The sequence below is a fragment of the Larus michahellis genome, chromosome 11, assembly GCF_964199755.1.
Source record: "Larus michahellis chromosome 11, bLarMic1.1, whole genome shotgun sequence".
NCBI classification, from domain to species: domain Eukaryota; kingdom Metazoa; phylum Chordata; class Aves; order Charadriiformes; family Laridae; genus Larus; species Larus michahellis.
Window position 1 is genome coordinate 10,526,164 of NC_133906.1, and position 17,217 is coordinate 10,543,380.

Here is a 17,217-nt window from a genome sequence, read left to right on the forward strand (position 1 = left end):
AAATTGATAGCTTAAACACGGGAAAAACTGAGATTAAAAGTAAGAAATTTTCAAAGTAGTTGCTCTAATTCTGCTCTATTCTGTTCTCGCTCCAGTATTGACAAATTCACACACTGTATCAGATCCCAAAGCCATGAAATTAGGTGAAAAAAAGTGCTCAATTATTTTGAGCTTCTTTCTGCTTCAGGTGTATATGCGGGTTGCATTTTCAGCTTGTTTTTCCTACAACTCAGTGGGGAAAAGGGGCGAAGTAGGGGAACACAAAACTTTCTTGAAAAACAGCAGCTGAAATTCTCGTACAGCCGTAAATTTCCAGAAACCAGAGTTTTAAACAGTATTTCAAGCATCGGTATCGGGAAATTCTCAATGGAAATGTGAGGGCTGATCATACCAGGATAAACGCATTTTTTTCTTAACAGAAAAGACAACGGGAGGCGACAGTCAGCCCCCACACTGCAGGGTACAGTATATCAGGGAACTAACGAGAAATCCCCAAGCCCAGATGTTCTCAAACCGAGATGCTGAGTTTTGCCTGCATTATACATCAGCATGGAGTGTGCAAACGCATCCGCTCCCGTATCTCCCCCTTCGGCTCGTTAATGGGCCATGTCTGTGGGGCAAAATACACCCGCTGGTGTAAGTGGTGTTGGTATCATTGAGGTTTGCATGGACAACCATTTACCACTAAGCCCTCTGTTAAAAACAAAGATATTCCAAAGCGTGGCTGCACCGTCGGGTATTTCCCCTAGATGTCCCCATTTAATGCTTGATTTCAAGTTGGTTTTTCAGAGGATTTGAAGTTTTGCCAGGGAGAGGATGCGAACCTTCACACTTGACACCAGTTGGGTCACATCTTCTCTAAAACAAATTCATGATGGGTTCCTGCAGTGCTGATACACTCGAATTCCTGCTACTGGGAGTTTTTAAAATATTTGTGTTTGGCTATTTTCACATGAGACGAACTAGGGGAAGAAGGAAACGTCCCTCTGTTGCCAAGGCAGTTTAGGATTACGTTTTTACACTCGGAGATGTGTCTCTTTGCTCGTCCCCCAGCAGCCCAGCCCATGGGATGAAGCACAGCCGGTGCAGATGCTGTTGGCTCGCCACGCTCCCTATGTTGGGCATGCAGGAACATGACGGCAGCCACGGAGGAGTTTCAGACTCAGTTTCCCTTTCAGTTTCCTTCCAGATCTTCAACATTATTTGTTTTTAGCATAGAATCATAGAACGGTTTAGGGAAGGGACCTTAAGGATCATCTAGCTCCAACCCCCTGCCCTGTGCACGGACACCTCCCACTAGACCAAGATGCTCAAAGCCCCATCCAGCCTGGCCTTGAACACCTCCAGGGATGGGGCAGCCACAGCTTCTCTGGGCAACCTGTTCCAGTGTCTCACCACCCTCATAGTGAAGAACTTCTTCCTGATATCTAACCTAAATCTACCCTCTTCCAGTTTGAAGTCATTACCCCTCATCCTATCGCTACATGACCTTGTAAAAAGTCTCTCTCCAGCTTTCCTGTAGCCCCTTTAGGTACTGGAAGGGGCTCCAAGGTCTCTTCTCTTCCCCAGGCTGAACACCCCCAGCTCGCTCAGCCTGTCCTCACGGCAGAGGTGCTCCAGCCCCCTGATCATCTTTGTGTCCCTCCTCTGGACCCTCTCCAACAGGTCCGCGTCCTTCTTGTGTTGGGGGCCCCAGAGCTGGGCGCAGCGCTCCAGGTGGGGTCTGACCAAAGCGGGACAGCATCGTCCCCCGACGGGCTCCCCCGATGGGATCGCCTCCTCCTGCTGGGCCGGGGGGATGCGGTGGCGAGGAGATAGGCGACTCCCGAGCCGAGCCGAGCCGAGCCGTGCCGGGGCGGGCCGTGGCGGGCGGGGGCCGGCCAATGGGGCGGGTGGGCGGTAGCCAGGCCAGCAGGTGGAGCGGCGCCGGCTCCATGTGCGCGGCTGGAGGCGGCCCCGCTCTCGCCTCGCTGCTCCCCCGGCGGCTCCGTCCTCCCCCGGGGCAGGGCGCGGGAGGCGGCTCCCGGCGGCGGCCCCGCACGGCCCCGCAGACATGGCTTTCGCTAATTTCCGCCGCATCCTGCGCCTCTCCACCTTCGAGAAGCGGCGGTCCAAGGAGTACGAGCACGTCCGCCGCGACCTGGACCCCGGCGAGGTGTGGGAGGTGGTGGGCGAGCTGGGGGACGGCGCCTTCGGCAAGGTCTACAAGGTGGGTCGGCGGCGGGGGGAGACCCGGGGCGGGGGGGGGGTGGTGATGGTGAAGCACCTGCGTCCCCGGTCTGGGGGGCTTGGGGGGGCTTGTCCGCAGGCTCCCCGCTCGCCAAGCCGCCCTGGCAGGGGGTAAAAAACCCTTCTGGGACCGGCTGCGGCTCCGTGCGTCCCGTTAGCTCCGCCGCGGGGAGCGGGAGGGACGGGGGGCGAAGGCAGCGAGTCGGCTGGGGGCGCAGAGCTGGGCTTGGGGCAGGGGAAAGGACGGAGAGAAGCTTCTCTCTTTTTTTTTTTTTTTTTTTTTTTTTTTTTTTTTTTTCCCTCCCCTCTTTTCCCCTTAAGTCGCCTGTTTTCAGAGCGATGCTTTTGTAAGGCGACGAGGTGTTCCCTGCCAAGGCTGTCGGTGCAATGAATGGAGGGAGGTTTCTTGGAAGGCAGCAGTCGCAGGGCTGCCTCCAAGTTTTGCGAGCCTCCAGGGGTGACTTTATTTGTATTCCTGTGGCCCTCGCCGGCAGGAAACTCAGAGGGAGAAGAGGAGCCCAGCTCCTTGAGAGTGGGGACACGTCCAGTGCTATGAATGTTTAACCTTTATGTTAAAGGATGGGAGTTTTAAAGGCCACCGTACTTTGCACTCCAAAGCAACAGCGTTATTGCTTTTACCGGCTCTGACATCCCCTGGTCTCCTGTCCCGCAGCTGAGAGACAGGGCTTTTGGTCGGGGCTGGCTGCAGGAGCAGGTCGGGGATCCAGGCTCTTCAGGAGACCTGCCTTACAAACCTCATTTGGAGCTGGGGTTGCGAATTGGCTGCTGGGCAGCTGGTTTTTGATGATGGTCTTGTTAGATCGTATAAGAAGATACTGCCTCTTCAGCATTGAGAAATAAGTAGTGACTAAAGAGAAGGCCAGGAAGGGAGCTGCTTGGTTGCAGGTCAAGACAGAGGTGTCTTACCACATTGTCCTCGGATTTGTTGTACTTATTTGTTGTCTCTGTCATGTTATTTGATAAAACTCTCTAAAAAAAAAAAAAAAGGGCCCTAAGTATCCATTGAGTGGAAGTCTCTGGTGACGGATCCTATCTTCTAATAAAATGTGATTCCTAAAAATCATATTTAAATCCCCAATATATTTATCCTTCCAAAAGTAGCACCGGTAGTAATCAGTGCTTCTGTTAGCAGTTTACTTGGTGTTATGCATTGGAAACCCATTTGTATATGGCAACGTTCACTCTTCTCATGGATAATTATTTGCTTACATTTGGGTAGGTTTCTCATGCAATGATAGGAACAAGGTAAACGTTGTAGAATAAGTTAATAGGCTTCTGAGACAAATGAAAACTTAGAAGAATAACTGATGTAAATCCTTTCTGTTTTAAACATGTATAACATATCCAAAGTAGATAACTTTCAGAATAAAGCTACTTTGTAAGTGGCTGGTTTGGTTTTTAAGTCCGTTGTCGTATCTGCATGCCTCTGCTATTAACTCCAGCCTCACACCAAAAAGAAAATTATCAGAGTAACTTTATGGACTGTAGGCTATGGATGTCAGCCTGCCAGGTAATAACATCTCTTCATCTTCAACAACTTCCATCTCCTTTGATCCCCATTTTGACCCAAATGAGAATGTGAATTATAGAGAATGACACAGTGCAGACCACGTGTTTATAACCGTCTATAACTAGTACATTCAGGTGACTGTCTGCTTTTGAGATGTTTTAACATGGTTGATCGGGATGGGTGTTAATGTTCTGAGAGAAATCAAAGGGCTATATTATTCTTCTTAGTAAAGTTTTAATTCTCCATCTTTGATCTCTTCTCCTCCTGTTCTCCATCCTTGTTGGTGAATGGGCATGGTTGGTTTTTGAAGAGTTCTCGTGCAAGATTTTGTTTGTTTAAGAATCCCAAATTATTTGGGTGCCATGTGCTAGAAAGCCTTATTTTAGTTAATAGCCAGTAGCATTATTGCAGAGACGTAGTTTCCTGCCATGCTAAGATTTAACTTGCATATTGTCTTCCTTTGTCTTTCTAAGTCTGGAGTGCTACCCTAGGTGGTGATGCCGATGGGATGGAGCTGTGAAAGAAGAGGCTTGCCCTCTCGTTCTGCTCAGCTGCCAAAAAAGCCCCAAACAAACAAATCAACCCGCTTGTGCGCAACAAGGACGTAGGTGGCCGCGACACAACGAACAACTTTAATCGTTCTCTTGAAGTCACTTTAAAGTCAATTTTCTCTTCGCGCAAAAGCGATCGTTTAGAGCAAGTCAGGGTGTTTGTACAGCCAGGAGAGTTTCAGGATGTTTGAAGGAAGTTCCTGCCTGTCTTCCGCCGCTTTTCCACACACGGAAGCGCGGGGAGGTGATAGAATCCGCCTGTGCCTGCATCCTGCCCTACCCGCCAGATGTTGTACCCGCTCCCAAGAGCCTGTCATCCCCGAGCAGTGCGAAGGGATGGGATTTGTACACTGGATAGTCTGACCTGGGAGAAACTTAGATGTGGATGGAAGAGAAAACACGCTCATTTTAGTAGGTTTAGGTTTTGGTTTTATGACAGCAGGTTGGAGGAGGAAGGAGGGCTCAGCTGGGTAATGGTTGTACTGGGGAGGGTGACTGCCCCGCAGAACGGTGTTGGGGAGCCGTGTCTTGGTCTCCCCGTGCACTCAGCTGGGCAAACCTGAACTGGTCTGACACAGCGTTGGCAAAAGTAGAACAGGCTCGATTTAAATATATATTAATTAAAAATAATCAAATCTGTAGTGGAGCCTGAAATGTATACAGCAGACCTTAAGAAACCTGCAGCCAGTGGAAACTACTGGGATTTCCCTATTTTTATACAAAGGCATGCTTTTTTTTTTTTTTTTTTTTTTTAGCAGAAGAGGACCTGATTGCATGAGGAAACAGTGAAATGCGTTGCAGAGGGTAATGAAGCTGAAAAGTAGGAAGGGGGTGGGGAGAAACTGTTTCTTTCTAGCTCTCGTTCTATTAATGCCTTGGTTTTGGTAAGCGCAGTGGGTAAGATACGGAAGCGATAGCAGCCCGTAGATAGCAACGCGCTGCATGTTGAGCGTGCTTTGTTACCCGCCTCACCCAAAGCTCATTAGATTGAAGAATCAGTCGTTAGGCCAGCAGTCGGGAGCTGTGGTCAGTGTGTACTAGCCTGGGAAGTCTGTAGCGCCTCTAAGGTTATGGGCCTATAAAAATACAGGTTCCTAACTCAGACCCTTCCCAAACAGCCTTAAAAAGTTATTTTTCTTCAAAAACACCCAAGTTGCAATTCATGAAATGTATGGCTGTGGCTTTATGGGTTCAAAATCGACACCTGTTTGCGTGTGCCGGGGGGGAGAAGCGGCAGCGGCACCCCCGCGAAGCCGAGCCTTGCGGATCTCGGGGCCATGCGGATGCCCGGGGCGAAGCCAGCAGCGGATGCTTGGAGCCGCTTGAAGCACATCGCAGTCCTGCAAAACCCATTAGTTGGTGCAGCAGTTACTGTTGCAGGTAGTCGCATTAATGTCAGCGGTAATAGATATGCAAGGGCTCTTCTGGGCGTTGGGAATTCCTGCTCTAGCAGGGGACGGGCTGGATCTTACAGGAGCGCGGGCTCTGCTGGAAGGAGCCCTGGGACTCGCTGCCGTTCTTGCGGTGGCATAGTTTTGCTGGGCTCGTGCCGCTTGTGAAGCGCTATCTCCGCTTCGCAGCGCGCTGATGGGGACACTGGCTCCCCGATAAGGCTTTCTCCTCGCAGGGTGGGGATGGGCTGTCCCCGGCGGGAGCAGGGGCTGCCGCAGCCCCCAGCGCGGCAGAAAAGGGGTTTGTTCGCTTGGGCTCGCCTTCAAACGGCTCTCCGTGCCCGCTCCTGGAGAGATAACGCCCAGCCCTGTGCCACAGCAAGCCACAAGCCTGCCTTTTATGATGTCGTTCTCCTTTCTTCTTAAGATACGGCTTAAAAAGCTGAATTTGGGTTATCTGATCTATCATGGTGGCATGAGTGCCGTACACGCTACGGACTATAAATGCTCTGTTTTGAAACGTGGGTAATAAAAGGCTAATTGTTAAATGTTGTGCAGCTGCCTTATAAGCCTGGCTTTCACAGCGATGGGCCCGTTGGAAGTCACGAGAGTGTCCCTGTCACTTGCAGACCCCTCTCTGCTCCACCAGCAGAACCTCCGCCGTGCTGGTTTTGCATGAGTTGGCTCAAGTGACTCGGGCTCAGCTCTCGTCGGTTTGATTCACGAGGGATTTGATATGTAATTCCTGGAAAGGGTGTCACGGAGAGATGCTAATCTGCTGGTTTAGCTTAAAAAGAAAAAAAAAAAAAAGGGAGAGAGGAGGAAAAAAAGCAGGGGAAGCTTTAGTTGATTGTAACTATGGCCACAAAAAAAAATTTAAAAAAAACCCACAATGCTAAGACCAAATCATGGCCTTGTCCCTTAGAATAGCTGAAGGGTTTTCTTAAAATGTTTCAGCTGGGGAGAAAAGAGGAACGGGAAGACACCGCTCCTTTCCTTATAGAGCAGTGGCCCGACAATATTCAATCCAGTTGAACTTTAAACTTGATGTTCACTTTAAACTCACTGAAACGTGTGATGCTCCATCCCTGCTGAAGTCCAAGCGAAGCTTGTCCTGCGCTCTGGGAGCCACGGCTGTGCCTGTGTGGCAGGGGCGAGGGATGGCTCTCCATGGCCTAAATATTTTGATAATGACTTCAGTGTCATGGCCCAGAGCTTGGCGACGCTGCTGACAGTGGGAGCCGTGGGCAGCTGCGTGGAAGAGAAAGCTTAGATGAAGGCTTTGAGCCTTTCACCCTCAAGCACGTGGCAATCGCTGCTCCTTAGAAAAATCCCTGCCCAGCACCTCTCGTAATTTTTTAATATTCTTTTTCTTGAGTGTGCAGTTTCTTTGGGGGGGAAAAAAAGGTTCTTTTTCTCATTCTTGGCGTGCGCTGTCTGTAAATCTGGGATTGTCCTCAGGAGTCCTGGGTCAAAATCCCCCTCACTGCCACACTGTGCTGCCGGGGGTCCCCGGGGGGCTCTGTCTGCCTGCAGCGGATGGCTGTGCACGGCAAAACACAGGCACAGTGAGCTGCTGCCTTGCTTGGCATCGCCCGTCTAGCCCAGCGGCTGGGCCCGAGCATCACCCGTTTGCCGGAGCTGCTTTGCTCCCACGGAAGAGGGAAGAATGCAGTTGCATTCAGGAGCAGTGTCCGTACGTGCTGCCTCCGGGATGCGGGGTGGGAAAGGGCAGCGTGCCCCTTGTGAAGAGCAGGGTGATGGCGCTAGTGCTGCTGGAGTTGGATTAACTGACTCATGTCTCCTGGCTATAGAAAAGCACCTCATTTCCACCCCCCTGAATGTCTGCTTTTCAAACCAGAATGCTCTTCCCATCCAGCACACGGAAACCTTCCTGACGTTTTCCCTTCTTGTGCAATTCCCTGACACCTATCTCTGCTCGTGTCCTTATGGCTCAAGTCCTTATTTAACCAACCAAAATGTTTGTGTGGTATCTCAGTAGGCGGGAGAGGTGGGGAAGGAAGCTGCGCCCCAGCAAAGCCAGGTGATGCTGGTGAACCTCGGTGCTTGCACCTGTTGGCATGGCGGAGCGGCAGCCTGCCCCGCGTTTCTCCCTCGATGGTCGTGGCTGGGCGCCGGCGTGGGCTGTCCTCCCTGGGCAGCCTTGTGCTACGGAGAGAGCAAAGGTCTCTTTGGGTTTGGTTTTTTTTTTTATTATTCTTGTACTAGGGCCTTGCTTATCTGGCGCTTCTCTAGCACAGCGTGGAAGGGCTGAGAGAGTGACAGACACACCACCACTGCCTGTCTGAGCCCTGTCCCCTGGCTCTCGGCCATAGTAACCGTTCAGCCCACTGCTCGGGCCTTGGCTCTCCATGTACCAAATGTGTTGCAGAAAGTTGCTAGGAAACTCAGAATTGGTTGTGTGGCTTTTTTCCCCCCCTTTTAACTTTCCTTCCCCCCCCCCCCACCAGTGTTGTGGCATTGACCGAGTGAAGACCAGGGCAGGAGCGCTTCACCCGGAGCACCGCGCTCTTCCAGAGGACAGTGATTTGAAGGATGTTTCATGCTTCCAAAGCCTCTGTAGGCTGAAGGTGTTGGATCCATGTGGATCTTCCCTCCCCTCAAACCTTGCACGGGTATTTGTTTGCTTCTCGCTCGCACTGGGACCCTGAGGTCCACTGGGTTTCTGGAGGAGGGTTACAGTGGAGCGTACCAGCAAAGCAGCTGCTTGTTGTTCTTCTGGCCTCTGCTGCTGTGTTTGGGTGCGAGGTCCGAAGCATTGCGTGGAGCTTTTCTGCTGCTCGGGCTTGTTATCTCTCACCCCCTTCTGCTGGGCCGTTGCTGAGCTTTCAAGGCAAGAAAAAGTGTATGTGCCATGCTCTGGTCACAGTTTTTTTTGGCACGTCTACATAGAAAACAAGTCCTTGGCCATAGCTTGAGCTCTCTGGTGATGTTACTTCCCCTTGCCTCTAGATTGTAAAACCAGAGGAAGGCGTTTCTGCAAATTATTTTTTTTTTCTTTAACTAACGTTTTTTGGCTTGTTTCGCAAACCACTTCCACTTCCCCCTGCCCCTCGCAGGAGCGTTGCCACAGCTGCCAGAGCAGCAGCGCTGGCCCAGCCCGGGGTGGTCGGAGCCCTGCCCGCCCCGATGCCTGTGGGATGAGCCTCCGCGTGGGCTGCTGTGTGTGCCGGGGGCTGCTAGCCCAGGGCTGTGCCAGCCTTACCCCTGCGCCTATTGCCACCTGCTCTGCTGGGCGCTACCAAGGGCGGAATTCAGCATTTACAAAAAAAACCCCGAGACGGGCTTCATTTATGGTGACAAATTGAAGTGGCTCTAGGGTGCTTGTTGAGCACGGAATTCGTTTCGGCTCCTGTTGGTTATTTGACAATAATACGAGCACTGACTCAAGCCTGTCTGTCCTGTGTTTGTTTATTGACACAGACAGCTCAGGCAAAGTTCATCGTAATTCAATTAATCATTACATAATCCCGAAGAAATACCTAAGCGTGAAGTTGCTTGTGTACAAAGACACACAATGGGAATATGCTGCACGGGCGGGAGGAAATGTCAGAGCTATCAGCCCCCAGACACAGCATCCACTGAACGCACCGGGCTTATTACTCTTGGTTCTCTGACTTGGCGACATCTGAAGCATCAGCTCTCCTGGCACGGAGAGAAGGCTCTGAAAGCATGGGAAGAGTAGTTCACCAAAAATGTGGTGGCGCGTTACTGCAGACCGGCTGCAAAAGGATCATCCCTTGGCTTGGGAAGACACAGTGGGCAACCGGCCCCACTGGCGAGCAAGTCTAGATGAAGTGATCGGGACACTCTCGGTGGCAGCTCTCTTCTCTCTACTAGCAAGTGAGAGTTCACGCAGGGTTCTCCTCTGCCTCACCTAGAAACTGGCCGTGCCTTCAGCGGCAGACCTGCCCAAGGAAGGACTGAACAATCCAGCCTTCCGGTAATGCGTTCTTTAAAGGCTTAAAATAGTTCCTGTGTTTGTCACAATCTGGATTTCACAATAGCTCCGAGGGTGAGTCACAGGCAAAGGCCAAACAGTCTCTTCTGTCACCTGAACTGGCACCTCTCACCCCTTAAATCCATAAGCCGAGCAGTGGTTTCTCTGCGCCTCTGTCTTCTAGGAGTAATCCTGCTCGCCACCTGGTACTCCCAGTGTCTTTGGCAGCGGCATCACCAGCACTGGTCTTGCTCCGGTGGGCTCCAGAAAGGTCCTTTGCTTTGTATCCTGAAGCTTGGCTCCTGGCACGGCTTCCTGGAAGTGGTTTACTGGATAACTTTTATTTGATGTGTTTTCTTTAGTGGAATGCATGTTCCGATCCTGCTTCTGCACAGCCCTGTCAGCCGTGGTCTGCGCGGTGCGTTGATTGGCACAAGGGCTGGTAGTGCCATAAGGGCTTTTCAGGTTTTAAACGCCAAGACTGTAACGAATCTAACTATAGTCCAGTAGCACATCCTGGGCACTATGCTGGCAGCTGCCTGCTTTAATTTTTTTGGGGTGATATTTAGCACTCCAGGGACAAATTATCTGCGGCACTAAAATGCCCAAGAGTGGAGGAGCTAAAGGATGAAACTGCACGTGTGCTTTTGACTGACAAGCCGCAGGTCATAGGTTGGCATCAAACAGTTTCTGTTCTTGGGATCTCACCATCTGGGTGGTTCTTTTGCTTCTGTCCACAAATTTCACCGGGAAAAAAAATGGGAAACACCATGAATTCCTCAAAGGCTGCACATTTGGGGGTGTTTTACCTGAGAACAGAAGCTCTCTCCCCATCTCTGCATCCTCTACGTGGACTTTTGCCAGGTTGGAGACCCTGTAATTAGGCTGTGGTTTGCAGAAGATTTGGATTTGTAGTTCAAACGTTCAAACCGTGTATTTTGCAGGATTGCATTTCAAATGATGCAGCTGTCTAACAAAGTCACTGTTGGCGAGTCATCCTAGCGTGCTTTCCTGGCAGTTCTTGGTTTTCTTCTTTCCTCCATTTCATTCTCTCTTCCTTTCTTTGGCATTTAAAGACAAACAAAGCAGCCACCATGAGAGAATTTTTCGTTTCCCTCGCTGCCAGGTGAGGACATGTCTCCCAGTGAAGCTCAAGGTAGAGACGAAGCTGCAGAGAGGCTGGTGACAACCCTTTTCTTCTCTCCTGCAGCTCTTGGAGCACGAGCAGCAGATGCTGCCTCTGCTCAGCCTGGCGCTGTGTGTCCCCTCGCCGTGAGGGGTATCATCCAGGCCTGCAGGTTACAGACTTGGAGATGCTGGTTCCTTCTAGCTTCTAATTGCTAGCTTGGCTTTTTGAGGTCAGAGCGGGATGTGTTTTGCTTTGTGCTAACGTCTCGAGGCAGATTCTGATCTATTGCACAAAGATAAGCAGCAATCAGGAAAGGGCTTTAAACCCTAAAGCATCATCCCATGCCTGGGATGTCTAAAACCAGCTCCCAGGGCTGTCAATGTATGCATTTAGCCTATTCAGGGTCCAAACAAGCCTTCCTGGAAGAATATCTCTGTCGTAATACACTGTGTGCAGGAAAATACCAGCAGAGAAGCTGAAGGAAGTTGCCAGACGTGAGTTAGAGAGAGACCGCCTGGTGTACTTGGCCAAAATGTGATGTTGCCTGTATGGATCTGGCTTGCTGTGAGCAGCTTTCAGAGCTGGCTGGCTGCTGCGAGGGGCCGTGATGCAGCCGTCTGCCTGATGGCAGGCAGCTGCCATTCCCAGGGAGGCCGCCGGGAACGTGGCTGTTGCCTGGTGTCAGGGCTGGAGGATAAGCAGATGGAGAGAAAGGGAAGGTGGGGAAATGGGCAGAAGCTCCTTGGATTTCCAAAGCTCTTGCAATGACAAACGTGACTTGCTGAGCTCAGTTGAGGGGTGCCCACACCAGCTGGTGTGCGATTCCATCCATCTTGTACGGCAGAAACGCTACAGGCTGGGTTTGGGCTCAGAAGAGCCCTGGGCAACTTGGGAGGGAACAAGCTGTCCAGCTGTACGAGTGTTGGTCCTCTCAAAGGCAGCCATGTGGGGCAGCCAGTCTCCTCTTCATGCTACACTGGGCCATGCTGGAGGAGATTAATTTTCCAAAATCTCCTACTTGACCTCATGATCTCAGGTCCCCTTCCTGCTTCAGCTGCTTCCGCATCCCGTGGGGCGTTTTGGTCCCTTCTGGGAAGTGCCGTTGAGTGTACTCAGCTGTAGCACTGACATTATCGCAGGACCACAGAAAGTATAGGGTTTGTGCCCATGCCATCCCCATGGCATCCCTATCTGCGTGAGCTTGCTGTTTCAAAAGTTCGTGCGCTATATCATGAGTTTGTGATGTCCTGAGCTGACTTCTCCTCGGAGATGGTCATCTTGCTTACGCTGGTGTGACTGAGCAGTATGACCTCCCTGTGCTGGCTGGCTTGGGGGGACGTGGAACAATGCAGGGCTCCTCTCCCTTTGGGGTGGAAGCCCACCTTGCGCAGCTCACGGATCCCCTTCTTCTCTGAGCTGTGTCCTCTGCTAGAATGGATGAGGACACGGAGATGGCTGGGTAAACACTCTAATTCGGGACAGTCCAAAGTGGTGGAGAAAGGCAGCTTTCTGTTACGGACATCTTTAAAGACGGAACGTCGGGCAGGGTGTACAGGGCCTCATATCTAGAAAGGAAGCGGTGGCTGGGGGTTGCTGCTCTGCTCACCCGCTGGTTGTAGGAGTAACGATGAATGAGGTCAGGCTGCCACAGGGAACGCGTGGGCTGCAGTCGCTCTCCCACTCACATCTTGCAGCCCAGTTTTTGCAAAACCCTGTCCTCCAGCTCGGCACCCAGCACCCCTGGGAGCCTCAGGAAGCCCGGGAGGGGATGGGGAGTAGCAGAGTGGCTGCCGGGGTGGCTCCCTCAAGGCCTGGGGGTGAGGGCAGGCTGGTTCAGACCTCTCGGTGGGAGATGATGCCACAAGGGACTGGGGCACGCTCTGCTCCCGGGTTTTTTCAGATGCCTGCAGGGCCCCAGCATCCTGGAAGGGCTGAGGAAAGGCTGGGACCCCGCCGGTGGGAAGCGTGTGATGGCTGACCTCCAAGGGAAGCCCCACCTCTTCTCACAATATTTACTTCCCCTCCTTGGACCTCTCCCAATGCTGTAAGTGCAGAGCAAACACAGTGGGGCACTTCTTGCTCTGATTGGGAAGCGCCGCGCTTTTCCCCGTGCCTGCTCTGCTCCGCATCTCCCCCGGCCCCGCTGTGCGTGCCCTCCTCTGGGCATCTGGTGGCAGCTTGGTAAGAATAAACCAACCTGAGCAAAAAGAAACCCCCTAATTTCTTCCAAAAGCAGCATGAGCTGCTGTCTTGCATTTAGGCAGTGAGTCCAGATGGAAATGGGTTTGTCCCCTGTGGTAAAGACACAGCTGTCCATGCCAACTCGTGTGAATGCAGCAAGTCTTCAAAACCCAGCAGACTCAAGGGTCCTTTATTTTCCTCCCTCCCTCGTATGGTTTTCCCCTTATTCCTTCCCCTCCCTCCCCAGCCTGTTCCTTGGTACGCAGATGTACTATCACCTAAGCTATATAAAACTGTTCACTAGGGCTTGCGGTGTTTATACTGGGAATTAATCCTCCTGTAAGCTCCCGCCTAGGTTTTCCAAACACAGATATGTAAACTACAGAGCAATAAGAAAGGTCACAAACAGAGCTTGCCCAGCTCCTCCGGTGGCAATATCCACAGTGGGACTTTATCTCCTGGGAGAAAGGCAGCCTGGAGTGGGTGTGATGGAAGGAAAATGGGACTGAACTGGAATCCCGCCGTGGGTGCTCTCCGGCGGCAGTGGGGAGCAGGGTGGATGAGCTATCGGGATTTCTCCCATCCCTTGATCTGCTGATTCAGTGCACTTCTGGGAATGGCAGGGAGCTCCTGAGTCAACAGCTCCCGTCTCGCCCCCTCTCCCGGCGCGTGACACATCTCACAGCTCAGACTGTCTGGCAAACGCCCTTTCGGTGTTTTGCTGCAAACTCCTCATTTTTGCAACAACTTGTGCACGTTTCCAACTGCAAAACGCAACCTCGCCCTGGCAGTTTTGGGGGAAGCCAATGGATGGTGCTGGGTGGACGATGCTGAAGCGGTCCTGCGTGGGGGCAGCTCTGCGGCTGCAGTCTGCTTACCAATGCTTGCTTTTAGCCGAGCCTGTAGTCAGCTCCCCCGGGCAGGATGGGGGCACAAGAGGAGTGGGGTGATAAGAAATGTGTTTGCACGTGCTTCCAGTCCAGCACGAATAGCCTTTTTTTCTGGTGTGTGGCACCTACAAGCAGAGCAGCCCCCACGCAGCTATCGGTGACCCCTTCCCAGGCAGTGAGAGCTGCGTGGGGAAGGGTGTCTGCGGGGAGGAGGAGGTCAGCAAGCTGCTAGCCCAAGGGTACGCTCCTGTGTTGTTGTGAGGAATGGGGAGGGAAAGTCAGCAAAAGCTTTCCAAGCACTAGGACAAAGAGGTTTTGACGGTTTTCTAGTTATTTGGTGAATAAGCTCGTTGAAGGGACTATATAAAATGGAGGGGGCAACTGTGAGAGCGGGTGTAGTATTTTTCTTGCTGTGATCTGAAAAGCTTGCTAACGTGCAACACCAGGAATTCCGGCCAGTCCTGGGAAATCAAAACGCGCCCTTCTTCTTGGTTTACCGGCCAAGGAGGTGATTCCTACGTTTCCCTCGTGTTAAAAAAAAAAACGCCCTGGGGAGAAAGGGGACCATAGGGATGTTCAGGGTGGAGATGCTTCACAGCTGTAGCGTGGATTTGGTTGGATTGTCCGTGTACTCAGGACTTATATTAAGTGGAGCTATCACCTATGCTATTAGCAGAGAGCCTCTGTACCCTGAAGTTTTCTTGCTTCCATCTTTTTCATGCTATGAACAATAGGATGCATCTCTTTTTCGAAAAGCCTTTTTCTCCCCACGATGGGGAGTGGTGCGGGCATTAGAGACTGGAGGGAGGAAGGGGATGCTTTGGACCTTAACGCAGCATTCATCCTCTCTGCGAAACTCCGGGCAGGTTTAGGAAGCAGAAATGCATCTGCGAGTTTCCATGCTTGTGTTGTGGCTGGTACCAGTCAAGCTGAGCGCGAATTGGAGGAGCAGGAACTGTGCAAATAGCGTGTGCTCCTGGCTCTCCTCGCCTCTGTACTCATGCTGGTTTTGTCTTGCAGGCTAAGAATAAGGAAACCGGCGCTTTAGCGGCTGCCAAAGTCATCGAAACAAAGAGTGAAGATGAGCTGGAGGATTATATGGTGGAGATTGAAATACTGGCGACCTGCGATCACCGGCACATCGTCAAGCTGCTGGGAGCCTTTTATTGGGATGGCAAGCTGTGGGTAAGAGGCTGTTGGTGTGTGTGACCTGTACGGCTGCGCGTTTCTCAATCTGCAGAGAGGAAATGGCTAATTTATGACAAAGCAGAACCTCTGGGGCAGCGTGAAGCATCACTGAGAGTTAAAAATGACTTACGAGCTCTGCTCTACTCACTGCATGAGCAGTGCCTGGATTTTCCCCACTTTCTTTGATGAGCAAACTGTCTTCTAGCTAAAGCTGCTTATAAATAGCCCAGGGAATATCAAGAGATCTTCACAGCAAAGTGAAAACTGGAGTTGGATTATTTTTATTTATTTTTTTTCACTGCTTGGAGTTTGTAAAGGTAGAAAATGCAGCACTGATAAGGGCATCTATTCCCCACTCGGTTCCTCTTTTGAAAGATCAGATGGAAGGGTAACGCTGGTTGGTTTTTTGTTTTTTGGGTTATTTATTTATTTATTTATTTGTGCCTTATTTCTGGCTCAGCATCTGTAATGCAGAGGCAACTGATGGCAAGAGCTCTTTCCCATGGCTGTGGAGGCACAGGGACATAAAATGCAATCCAGCGGGTTAGTGCAACGGCTAGTTGTGCTGTGGCTGGAACAGCAGGTTCCTGCATCTCTTTCCCCTAGCCCGGCAGGTATATATATTTATTATTATTTATTTTTTTCCCCTGCCTGCGGTTTCCTTTGTGTCCCTGGCAGCAGAGGAAGGTGAGCGTGAAAGGCACCTTCTCGTGTGCTGCCAGGGGGAAGGTGCAGGGGGCTGGAGAGGGTGAGGGCATGAACCCTTGTATATTTGCCCCGTGCTAGACCCAGGTAACTGTGTGCCTGTGTCAAGATAGCGGAAGTCAGGTGAATATGAGGATTTTCAAACCCATCTTCTTGTCCAGTTCATCTGTTCCTTCTTGTAGCTACTGGCAAGTCAGGGGAGTGTCAAAGGGTGCGTTCAGCAGCTCTGTTACTTTTTCCTTCCTCTTTTTAATGCTTCAGACAGCTTCGTGGCCTCCCAGGGTAATCTTACTAGCGTTAAAAAAAGAGATCTTGGCTTTTGAGACTTGCACTTGTGTGAGCTGAGCTGTCGGCCGAGGGGCTGTCACTGGAATAACACGATCCACGTCTAGTTCGTTTGGTTAAGCAATACGGGAGAGGTCCTGTTTTACTGGGCAATGCATACTTATTCAGCGAGCACCTTTTGCAATGTCAGCGTGGGTCAGTGTCCCTTCTTATTTCAAAATCCCTCAACAGAGTCCCAGCTTCTCCGTGACACCCCGCTCAGACGTGCTGCGGTACCCAGCACTTTCCCCAGAGACTTGGTGTTTGGCTGCCTGCTAATCGCGATGCCGAGCTCTGGGTACATTAAAGAACAAAGTAAATATGTACCCTTCCAAGGAAGTGAAAGGCAAACATCCCTCCTAGGAGGGGACTTGGGATTTGGACAGATTGCAACTGCAGCAAAACTAATCTCGGCAAAATTAAAAAGGCAAATATACACCGAGCTTGGGTGAGAGATGGCGCCGGTTTATATTCCACCCTGTTCCCCTCTTTTTACCTCCCTGCTCAGTGCCTGCTCTGCCTGAATTTTACACGTTGGCCTCGCTCGCTCTCTCTAAAATGCCAGCCCCCTCCCCTTCCACCTCCTCCCCGCCATAGGAAGCTTTGCCTTCCTTCCTGTAGGGAAAATGGATTGCAGAGCTCCTCGGCTCCGCTTTTGTCTAGGCAGTGCTTTGTAATGTCGTATGCTCGCCGACCTACTAATATTAAACAGGCTCTTTTGAAGCTACTGGAACAAGAGCCTCCTGTATGAGGCTCTCCCGTGAGGGCAGACGTTACAGCCCTGTCCGTTGTTTTGGGGGAAGGATCATTCTCTTTATTTAATTATTTGAGTGGCATTTGCATTTCGCTGCTCAGGCTGTTCTTATTACTGCTCTAGTGTTTGACTGGCTTTGAGGGAATAAGCCAGGCTGTTATACTTCTGGAAGGCTTCTAGTCGCTACCGGGTTTTCCCTAAAGTCAAAGGCTTCTGCTTCTCGGTCACCAGCGCTGCTGGGGAAAATTTGCATCCGAGTATAAACACCGGCTTTCATTGTCTTGTCCATCTCCTATCCCCATTTCTGTCTGTGTGGTGGTTTTAGCCAGCATTTTCCTGGACCGTTTGCACGATGGGCACATGGACTCTGCTGTGCTTTTGGT

General features: G+C 51.3%; 1 protein-coding gene across 3 annotated transcripts in view; it reads left to right on the forward strand.

Annotated features, from left to right (window-relative positions):
- Positions 1 to 1,923: 1,923 nt before the first annotated feature.
- Positions 1,924 to 17,217, forward strand: part of STK10 (serine/threonine kinase 10) — a 52,432-nt gene continuing 37,138 nt past the window's right edge. For 2 of the 3 annotated variants that reach the window (XR_012589485.1, XM_074603978.1), the window contains exons 1-2: positions 1,924 to 2,209; positions 14,884 to 15,048. Coding sequence is in view for 1 of the 3 variants with exons in the window: in XM_074603978.1 (XP_074460079.1) it covers positions 2,054 to 2,209; positions 14,884 to 15,048 (321 nt within the window). In the remaining 2 variants the exon portion in view is untranslated. Of the gene's footprint in view, positions 2,210 to 14,883; positions 15,049 to 17,217 lie in introns of those variants that run through there. The other variant, XM_074603980.1, reaches the window with a different exon arrangement.